This window comes from Oryza glaberrima, chromosome 7 (assembly GCF_000147395.1).
Source record: "Oryza glaberrima chromosome 7, OglaRS2, whole genome shotgun sequence".
Taxonomy (NCBI): Eukaryota; Viridiplantae; Streptophyta; class Magnoliopsida; order Poales; family Poaceae; genus Oryza; species Oryza glaberrima.
The window spans coordinates 16705023-16716307 of NC_068332.1; the positions used below are offsets into that span (position 1 = coordinate 16705023).

Here is an 11285-nt window from a genome sequence, read left to right on the forward strand (position 1 = left end):
ATGAATAATGCACAGCTCACGGCAGCACAGAATTGTTTTCCCTTTCGATCGATCAAGATGACGAGGACGCCGGCGTCTCTCTCCTTGGCCGTCGTCGCCGTCTCGGCGGCGGCGGCGGCGCTCCTCCTCGCCGCGCTGGTGGCGGCGGACGGCCAGAAACAACAAGGCTACGTGCAGCCGGCGTACCGGCGGCCGGCCGCCGGGCTGAAGGCCGACTACTACCACCAGTCGTGCCCGGACATGGAGGGCATCGTCCAGCGAGCCGTCAAGAAGGCCATCGCCGCCGACTCCACCCTCGCCCCCGCCCTCCTCCGCCTCTTCTTCCACGACTTCGCCGTCGGGGTACGTACGCCACGAACGAGCTCGCCGTCGCCGTGCCAGCCTGACATGACATCTCCACCATTCCGGCAATGGCGGCTAATCGCGATGTGATGGATATTGGATTGCGTGCAGGGGATCGACGCGTCCGTGCTGGTGGACTCGCCGGGGAGCGAGAGGTACGCCAAGGCGAGCAAGACGCTGCGCGGGTTCGAGCTCATCGAGTCCATCAAGGCCGAGCTGGAGGCCAAGTGCCCCAAGACCGTCTCCTGCGCCGACATCCTCGCCGCCGCCGCCCGCGACGCCAGCACCGAGGCAAGCTCAGCTCACACACTCTAGTAATCTACTCTCGCCGGCGGCGTACGGCGGCGGCGGCGCGCGTGGCTAACGGTGTTCGTGCGTGCAGGTGAAGGTGGACTACTGGCCGCTGATGTACGGGAGGAAGGACGGGAGGAGGTCGAGCATGGTGGACGCCGACCAGTACGTGCCCATGGGGCGGGAGAGCGTCACCGACCTCATCGCCTTCTTCGAGTCGAGGGGGCTCACCGTGCTGGACCTCGCCGTGCTCTCCGGCGCGCACACCATCGGCCGCGCCACGTGCGCCGCCGTGAAGCCGAGGCTGTGGGACTACGCCGGCACGGGGAGGCCCGACGCCAGCATGAGCCCGCGGTACGGCGACTTCCTCCGCCGCAAGTGCGCCGCCGCCGGCGACGGCGGGTACGTCTACCTCGACGCCGACACGCCGACGGAGTTCGACAACGGCTACTACAAGAACCTGCTGCGCGCCATGGGCCTCCTGGAGACGGACCAGAAGCTGCTGCCGGACTCGAGGACGGGGGAGTTCGTCAGGCAGCTCGCCGGCGCGCGCCCGGAGCTGATCAGGCACCAGTTCGCCGACTCCATGCGCCGCCTCGGCGCCGCGCAGGTGCTCACCGGCGACGAAGGCGAGGTCCGCCTCAAGTGCTCCGCCATCAACAGCAACTCCTACTGATTGATTGATCTGATTAGCATATATGTCAATATATCGAATTATATTATCGATCGATATCTATTATCAATTGCTTATGCGAGTAATGTAACTGGTTTTTCATTTTGGCTTCTTGGTAATTTCCTCAGGAGAAAAAAAAATTGCTTGTGTTTTGGAGCTTAATTCTCTTCAATTTGTTCGGTAATACTACATTTGAGATGGTGTTGTATGGTGTAAGAGTGTAAGACAGAGTCATGTTTTATGCTTAAATCATGATATTGCATCTGAAGTTGATCTGGACAAAGTTTTGAGGCCTTGTAATTCACCCTCTCTGATTCCTGGTACAAGTCCATTGCGCCGCCCTCAACTATGGCAAGTTTAATTTGCATATCCCCAAATTTCAAAACATATACTCATCAACTATAAAAATCGGATCTATTTTACCTCTCTAAACGATTTTAATGGCAGTTTTAAGCTACATAGTGATTTAACATGCTGACATGGTGCCTATGCGGTGCTCAGTCCGATTTTTTATTAAAAAAGATGGGACTCACATATAAACCTTTAAAAAAATAAAAATAGTAGAACCCATATGTCATCCTCTCTCTTCTTCCGTGTCCACCCCTTTTCTCCATTTCCCTTCACTTGCCCTTTTCTCTCCGTCTCTCTCCTAGCAGAGAGAGAGATGCCGTCAGGCCGACAACGGCACCTAGGCTAAACAAGCTTCGCTGTCACACCACCGTACGTGGAGTATGGTGTTGTAGGAGAGAAGTGTGATGAGCTTGACGGCAACGATGGCCATCTGCCAGCAAGAACGCACTAAGATGGGCCCTATTGATATTTTTTTTTTACTTTTTCCTGAGTTATATGTGGGTTCCATCTATTTCTTTCTCTCTTTTTCTTTTACAAAAATGCCATGTAAGCACAACGTCACATTAAAAAAAAAAGTAAAAGTGACATAGGCGCCACAGGATAAAACCACTATCAAGACCATCTAAGAAGGTAAATTTATTCGGTTTTAATAATTAAGGGAGTCACTAACTCACTATCTTAGATTTTGCGGTTAAAGAGTGTGACCAAGCTCCGTCAATAGTCGAGGGAGGCAAATGGACTGTTTCCTTTTCGAAAAGGAAAGGAAAAGGTACACCGAAGGTCCCTCAACTTGTCATCGAGTTATAAAATCGTCCCCCAACCACAAAACCAGATACCCAACATCCCTTAACTAATCAAAACCGGTCACAAATGGTCCTTTGGTGGTTTTGACCCCGGTTTTATCCTACGTGGCGGCTGAGTCAGCGTGGGACCCACGTGAGCCCCATTTGTTAGACTGCTACATCAGCCTCCTCTCTCTCTTTTCCTTCCCCTCTTCTCTCCCTTCCTCGTCTCTCTCTCTCCCTTCTCTGACCCATGGCTGCCGCCGCCGCCTTCTCAAACTCTTCGCCCGCCTCGCCGTCCTCGGCTCCCCCACTAAGCGTCGCACCGCCGCCGCTGACTTCCGTCTCCTTCCACGCGGAAGCCCAATCAGGTGGTGGCCATCTCGCCGCCACTTCCACTCTCGCTCGGCACCAGCATCGTCCCGGCTGTCATCGTCATCGTGGGCGCCGCGTCCATCCCGGACACGCCTAACAGCTTCGCGCTGCGTGGGAGGCTCGACGAGGCCCGCGACTCGCTGCGGTGCATCCGCAGGGCCTGGGCAGCCACCGCCACGTCGACACCGAGCTCAAGGATATCGTCCGCGCTCCTGAGGAGGACCGGAGGTACGAGTCGGGCGCGTTGTGGTGGCTTCTTCGTCGCGAGTACCGGCCGCACTTGGTGATGGTCGTGCTAATCATGGTGTTCAACGAGATGACGGGCGGGGTCGTGGTGGCATCTTCACGCCGCTCCTCTTCTACACCAACCCGCCGCTGCCACCGACGCAGCACGACTTCGCCGTGTGCCCCGGCGTCGACGCATTCCTCGCCACAGCGGCGTGCGCGTTCGAGCTCGTCGTTTTCACCGCGGGCCTCCCCGAGTACGCGTCCCTCGTCCTCGATCGCCTTGACCCGCGCGGCATCCTCTTCGCCCACCGCCTCTACCGCGGCGCGTGCTGTGACACCGGCAATGGGAGGCTCGTCAAGGACCTCGCCGCCGCCGACGCCGCCTCGCCCTGCCAATCTCCGCCGCCGCATCGCCGGTCGGCCATCGGACCTCCTCGCCGTCTTTGCGCCCGACTTCGACGCCGCGGTGGGGGGCCTCTTCGCGCACCCCGACGGCCGCGTGCCGCGCAGTCGAGGAGGGTGGGGCCGCCGCGCTCGCCTCCGACGAGGCCGATGCCATGTCGCCCCCCGCCGTGTCGTCGCCGCCGTTGCTCTGCCTCGTGGGCCTCGTGGGTGGCAGCCAGCGGGGGAGCCCGCGCGCCGCTCCTCCCCCCGCCGCCCGCTCCCTCCCCTCGCCGCCCGCTCGCGCGCTGCTCCCCCCCACCGCTGCCGCGTCGCCCGTCGCAACCATGGGTCAGAGAAGGGAGAGAGAGAGAGATGAGGAACGGAGAGAAGAGGGGAAAAGAGGGAGAGGAGGCTGATGTGGCAGCCTGACATATGGGGCCCACGTGGGTCCCACGCTGACTCAGCCGTCACGTAGGACAAAACCGGGGTCAAAACCACGGAACGACCATTTGTGATCGGTTTTGGTTAGTTAAGGGACGTTGGATATTTGGTTTTGCGGTTGGGGGACGATTTTGTAACTCGATGACAAGTTGAGGGACCTTCGGTGTACTTTTTCCAAAAGGAAATCAGTACCAGCTCATGTAGTAGATTAGCCCATTACACAATCCATCACAGGCCCATTAAACAGTAGTGACGATGCTTCAATTCAAACTTAACAACATCCTAGCACCAATACCTTTCTAAAATTATTGGATGTATGAAAATCGTATCTAGAAATTACCAAAAAATTAATTTCATAATGTAATTTCATTTTATTTCCCAAACATTTTTTTTAGATGCATGGAAGATCAAATTTGTATTTTAAAACCTTATAAATATATAAAACTTACATTATTTGTGTTTCATAGTATTAAAAAGCTACTAACTCCGTTTTGAAAGATATGATGTCGTTAATTTTTTTTTTACATGAAGTTTACCATTCATTTTACTAAAAAAATCATGGAAGTATTACATATTTTGTTGTAACTTGTCTTACTATTGGTACTTTAACCATAATACTATATATATTACATATTTATATTAAATTTCAAAATAAAGCGAGTAGTAATTTTATTTTCAGACTTTACTTTTATATCGCTAAAAACACGTGTATAAAAATTTTATTCACATAATACTTTTCATTTGGAAATATGTCGCTTGGGGCATGAGATTTCTCTCTGGATGTGTCAATCCATGATTCCATGGACGTGTCAGTCACACACTGGCACCATTTCGCCATCTCGCTGAACAGTTGGGCAGCAGGGATCGAGCTGCGCTTGATTACAGCAGCATAGGACACGGTGGCAATTAATTGAATGATCTTTTGCATGCATGTCCAGCCACTTGGGGTCAAGACTCGAAAGGTAAATTCCCAACAACAAGATCGACGAGAGGAACAAACAGATGAGTGGTGTGGGCGTGTGCAAATGAAATGAAATGAGAGAACATGGAGGGTCTTGGTACAGAGTAACATGAGGTCCATCACGGTTTTTTGGGGAGCAGGAAAACCGTACAGGGCTCATGTCGCCGTCCGTGCATGTTCTTGATTATTAGCAGGTGAGATCAGCGAGAGAATTATGAGGGATGTGGAAAGGAACGGAAAACGGCAACTTGATGGAATTTGTCGGTATAAATTACGTGGAAGATTTGTAGAATATATACAAGTTTTTAAAACATTATTCTTAAAATATACGTATAGTAGTGTGGAATGTTAACATTGCGTATTAACATCCTGAGGAGACCGACAGAAGGGAAGGGAAGAAAAGCATAACAAAATATTTTAGGAGTCACTACTACAAAAAAGCACTTCGGTGCCGGTTGGTAACCCCCTTAGATGCTGGTTTTCCTAACCGGCACCATGGAGGCGCCACTGATTAGTGCACCGGCGCCACTGTCATTTTAAAAACCAACACCAATATGTAATCAACGAGCAAAAAAACATAAGCCAGCTCGAGCTCGAGCCGACTCTAGCCGATTAACTCCCACATGAACCCACATGACCAAAGAAACAAATGATGAATAGATTCCACATCAACAGATGAACAAGAACGACACAAAATCTCACATCAATTCTCATAGCAACAAATGAACTCTCACATGAACAAGAACGCATCTCAAACAAATCACAAAGAGGGAGGGAGGGGGAGAGATGGATCCGCCGACCACCGATGCTGTCTCACCTCCAGCCGACGCCGCACCTCCAGATCCGGTGCGGGCCACCTCCGTCCCGCCGTCTCCATCCACGGGCCGTCACCGGGTTCTCCCCTCCTGCCAGATCTGATGGAGGGGAGCACGCCGCCGCCGGACCAGCACCTCCCGTCCCACCGGATTTGGCGGAGGGGAGAACCCCGCCATGCTGCCGCCGTGGTGAATGGAGGAGGAGAGGTGAAGGAAATGTGGAGAGGAAGAGAGAAGGAGAGAAGGAAGAAGAAGAGAGAGGAGAGGGGCGGTGGAGACGGGATGGAGAGGGAGAGAGAGAGAAGTGGATAAGGATGGGCGAAAGAGGAGTGGATTCGGCTCGGCTTAAGATGGGTGTCAGTTTTGACTGAAAACCGGCATATATTTCTTTTGTCCACAAAGTTGCCGAGTCCAAGGTGGCCCCCACGCCAACTAAAAGATGCCAGATTTAATTTAAAACCGGCATCTATTTCTGTCAGGGGTAAAATGTACCGGTTTCCTATTAGGAGATAAAGATGCCGGTTCTTGCTATTTTGGCGGGTTGGCGGGCGTGTTGGCGGGAAAGGTATTATAGGTACCGGTTTTACCACTTTTGCCGAACAAGTAATTGCGGAGATTCGTGCCGGAACGTCCGCTTTGCATTTTAAAGGCCATGTTTGAAGTCATTACCCTTAACCGTAAGGAGGGGGATGCCTAAGGCTAGGTGTCGGCATCTATTTGATGTTTTGTAGTAGTGAGTCTTTACCAGCAGGTAGATAAGTAGGACCAGACATCGACGAATGAGGTTAGCTAGATGGCTTCGATAAGAAAGGTTGGCGATATAGGCATCGAGGAGGAGACGAGCAAGAACATCATGGTAGCTGTGAAAGAGGAGAGCCCAACATGGCAAAGAAGGGAGTTAGTGTTAAGTCCATCCATCTAGAGATGGAGAATTATTGAGGGTACTCTACAACGTTGTCCATGCAGTGATAATCATTGACATGTAGATTTATGTGTCCTATCTAATCATCTCCTCACAGTGGCGAAGCCAGAAATTACTAAAGAGTAGGGCTAACCTAGGGCTCATCTAATAAGTTGTTGATTTTCCTCTAAACTTACATGGTGATTTAACATAATTTATACATGATTTTGGAAGCAAGCCTAGGGCTGCCTCCGCCCCTGTCTCCCCATAACTATCACTTGATGAGACGTGTTAATGTTAATAAGACCCTAGTTAAAAATTCTGCTTTCCACCGCTAGTCCCGAGCTAGAGGGGGATAGAGAAAAGGAAAGTGAAATCGGTGTTTGAAATGTCTGCATAAATCTTGTGACGAACTAATAGCAAATATTCGATAATCAACTTTAACCTTATTTCACAAGACAAGTAATAATTAAGAGCCAATTTGATAGAGCTCTAAATCTGTAGTGGATTTGAAGTTATGGAGATAAAAAAAGGTAACCCCACCATTCCTATATATTTTCTAGAGCAGATCGATTTACTCCTTAAAGTTGAGAATTAAGTAGCGTTTGGTCTGCTCTAGCTTCACCGGATACGGATTCGGGATTTAGAACCTAGCAAAACAGACCCTAAGAGCAACTCCAAGAGATTATGTATATGATTAGCTAAGTTTAGAGAGAAAAGAGGTCTGTAAAAACGAAAAAAGATCCCAAACAGAGGGGTAAAACCAACAGCCTAGCTAAATATTGACTCTCCATATTCAAAAGGGTCCACGTCACGGCTCCCGTTCTTCCGGACCGGTTGACTCCGTGACTTCTCGTTTCTCCGCCGCCGCCGCTGGTTTCCGGCCATCGCTTGGACGTCGTTCACAGCCGGCTGCTTCCTTCTGCACGTCGCTGCCTCTCGTTGCACCACGTCGCCGTCGGCAGATCGTTTATGCACGCCGCGCGCCTCCTTGTTGCGTCATCAGGCCGCCGCCGGCCACTCATCCAACAGGTGCGTACACTATCGCCATGTAGAGGAAGATTGGTACTGCAGTCTTGTGTGAATTCAATTAACATCAGTAGAAATTGATCAGTCTTGCGTGCAGGGTATGGAGTCCGATGATGAATTTAATGAGTTCGTAATGAACGAATTGATTGATCCCTCTTCGTCGGATGAGGAGCATGATCTATTTTTTGGTGCTGCGCAAATGATCATTGAGGAATCAGTAAATAATCCGGGTCGAATTGGATCTGTTCATGGACATGAGGTAGTGCATCGGGATAGACTATTGTGGCACAATCTTCTTTACAAAGACTATTTCTCAGATAATCCAACGTTTGGACCAAACATCTTTAGACGCAGGTTCGCATGTTCTCTATAATGTTTATGTAATTTTTATGTGCCGTGTTTTATCGTATTGCTAATTTAATTTAATTGCATCATGATATAGGTTTCGGATGAGGCTACATGTATTTCTTCGCATAATGAAAGCTGTTGAGGAACATGACGATTATTTTAAGCAGAAGAGGAATGCAGTCGGTGTGCTCGGATTATCTTGTCTGCAGAAGGTAGTAGCGGCTTTCCGTATGTTGGCTTATGGAGTACCAGCTGATGCTTTGGACGAGTACATTCGTATTGGTGAGAGCACCGCTCTAGAAGCTTTGAGAAAGTTTGTTGCAGCAGTTGTTGAGGTTTTTGGGCCAGAGTACATGAGGAAGCTTAATGAACAGGATACTGCTAGGTTACTTACAATTGGAGCGAGCAGAAGATTTCCTAGTATGCTAGGTTCCACAGATTGTATGCATTGGAGCCGGAAGAATTGTCCTACTGCATGGCACGGGATGTATAGGGGCTATAAAAAGGAGCCTACAATTATACTGGAAGTAGTTGCATCTAAAGTAATGTAACTACTATCGAGCTGAATAAAATTATATGCAATGTGGACATTTGCAGCAATGTAAATAACATAGTATTATCCTTTTAATTTACCTACTCTCTTGCAATTGTAAACTATCTTATTTTGTGGAAATTATTGTGATGTGAATGCATGATGGAAGATTTAGAGCAAAACGGGACTCAGGGTAGGTCCTGTTTATTTACTTGCAAAGAAGAAGCAATTTGATCTGGATGAATCTTTCATTCAAATGTACTGTACTAACAAGTAGCTACTCTGGTCAGGTGCGAAGAAAGACAGCAATTTTATTTCCAGAAACCTACAGCCAACATGAATGCAATCCCAAAATCCTCAGGTAGAATACAGAACGAGCTAAACTTCCTGTGATCCAGTCATCCAACTAACAGCAAAGGGTTTGACAGACGTAGATAGTGAGTCTCACCTGTGCAGACCTCCTCATCGGTGACTTGCTCACCGATGAACAGACCTTGTGCCTTCCAACCATCGACGCCTATTGGAGGAACCACCCGATGGCGCATCGATCCAATACCCGACTGATCCAAGTCCCCTTCCGGGCGATGAGCATCCTGATCCAAGACCCTAGCCGCCGTTGAAGCAGGACGCGGCAGCCTCCACATGGCGAGACGAAGGCCGGGGCCAGAGCGGCGCGACGGCGGAAGGGCGGGGGCGCTAGACGGCAGGACCGACGACGGCGCGGGACGGCGGGACAGGTGCGACGGCGTAGCACGGCGGGAAGGCGAGGCGCCGGGACCGATTGGGCGGGAGCGCGCGGGCGGGAAACGAGCGCGTGCGCGGGAGAGAGGCGATTGCGAGCGGGATGGCCACTGCAAATATGCAGGACGAGGGGCGACGGATGTCGAACGGGATCGCGAGCGGAGCGAGACACCGAGTGTGTTGGACCCTGGTTTTGACTCGTTTTGTTTTTTTTTTTTACCGATCCAAACCAGATAGCTAGATTGTTGGAGTTGCTCTTAAGAGATGCTCCCTCCTTCCAAAAGCCTAAAACTTAGGGCCCGTTTAGATCCTTCAAAATGGCAAAACTTTTGCCATTTTGAACCACTTTTTGGTAAAATGGATCTAAACACTAGTTTCAAAAGTTGACAACTTTGTATTTGTCATTTGGCAGTTTGGACTAGCAAATTTCACCAAAAAGTGCTTTGGGACGCGCATTGCCCCCGGTCGGTCATGCGCTCTCTCTCTTACCCCCGCTCTCTCTCTCTCTCTTCCCTCGCACGCTCGCTCTCTCTCATCTCGCCCCCAAAATTTCCTCATCTCGCCCGCCTCCTACTCCGCCGACGCCGTTCACGCCCGCCTCCGCCACCGCCGATTTTGCTCGCCGTAGCTGCTCACGGCAGCTTTCGGCTTCACCGATCTCGCCAGCCGCATCAATCCGGGGCGGAGATGGACGGCGACGGCTCCGGCACGAGGGACTTCATGTCGCAGTCCGATTCACACGCCTCCCCCGACAGGCTCGGCCCCTACACCGACTCCCCGTACTACTTCACTGGATCTGGCAGCGGCAGTGCTTTCCAGGATAGTGTTGCTGCGAAAAAACAAATTTGGTCGTTAACAGATAGGCATGGCCGCCCTTGACCTCAACTCCGGCGGGGAGGGGTGGCCGGATCTGGAAAGCTACGAGGGTTTTTTATTTTTTGGTTTTTTTTTCAAAAGTCTAAGTTCAATTTGTAGTTACTATGTGCTAAATTAAATTGTTAATCGGAACCTAAAAAGTCATTTTTTTACTTATTGGTTGCATGTTCATTGATTTTATCACATTGTGAAAGAATTAATTACTCCTTAGTCTTAATGCCAAAAGAAATAGGGTTAGACTTTTGGATGGAGGGAGTACACAATGTTTTCCATTGCCACTGCTAGTAACGGCGGTGGGGGCATTTAGGCCCCAGTCTTTTGATTGGGACGATACAAATCTATCTATTATATACTAAAAGTCCATTAAACTTCCTATAAACGCTCTCAAGCCGCCACGTGGCACTTCTACAAACGCTCCTAGGCCGCCACGTGGCAATGTCTAATCTCACCGTCGATTTTCACTTAAATCGGTGGACCCGATAATTTGGACCATTAGATTAGATTAGATGTATTTGATTTAAAAAGAAACTAATACCTTACTATTCACCGGAAAAAGAAAACAAATTAAACTGATTTTAGTCCTTCCCCGTACCCCGCGCGGACATATGCATCTATCCCTGTATATACGTATGTACAGTTAACGTACTAACGTACATACGTAAGAATAGAAAATAATGAATCTTACCTTAGATTGGATGTATTTTATTTAAAAAGAAACTCATACCTTACTTCACCGGAAAAAGAAAACAAAAACACTTACTTCACCGGAAAAAGAAAATAAAAACACGAGTACTCCATATGTACGTACATACGTAAGAATAAAAAAACAATGAATATATTACCTATTGTTTATTTAAAGAAAAAAACTATGCACAGACTTACTGTAAAAAAACAAAGAAAAAACATACGTGTGTAGTACCATAAAAAATCGATTATCTTTAAAATAGAGTTTTCTAATATTTAAAGATAAAATCTATTACTATATAAATTTAAGCAAATATCACCGCCGATTTTTAATTAAATTGGTGAACCAAATAGTTTAAACCATTAGATATATTTTATTTTGAAAACTAATAACTTATTATTCTGTGTACGTATACGGGAGAACTATATAACAATTAGGCTAGAAAAAGAAAAAAAAACATAAGTAATCCCTACGTACATACGACTTGGAAAAATAAATAAAGCTTAACCGCTATCCATCGAAAGTTCGGA

The 11285-nt window shown here is 48.9% G+C and overlaps 2 protein-coding genes across 2 annotated transcripts; both read left to right on the forward strand.

Moving 5' to 3' along the window:
* LOC127780403 (peroxidase 7) lies at nucleotides 1-1473 on the forward strand. Its single transcript, XM_052307311.1, has 3 exons — nucleotides 1-342; nucleotides 454-633; nucleotides 725-1473. Exons 1-3 carry the CDS (start codon nucleotides 1-3, stop codon nucleotides 1307-1309), a joined length of 1107 nt encoding a protein of 368 aa, XP_052163271.1. The 3' UTR covers nucleotides 1310-1473.
* Nucleotides 1474-2703: 1230 nt separating this feature from the next.
* Nucleotides 2704-5019, forward strand: LOC127780242 (uncharacterized; the record flags this gene model as incomplete). The annotated part of the gene is made up of 4 exons (XM_052307170.1): nucleotides 2704-2810; nucleotides 2855-3042; nucleotides 3131-3423; nucleotides 4969-5019. Coding segments are annotated over 4 exons (639 nt in total), but the record flags the coding sequence as incomplete, so codon positions are not given.
* Between the last annotated feature and the right edge of the window lie 6266 nt (nucleotides 5020-11285).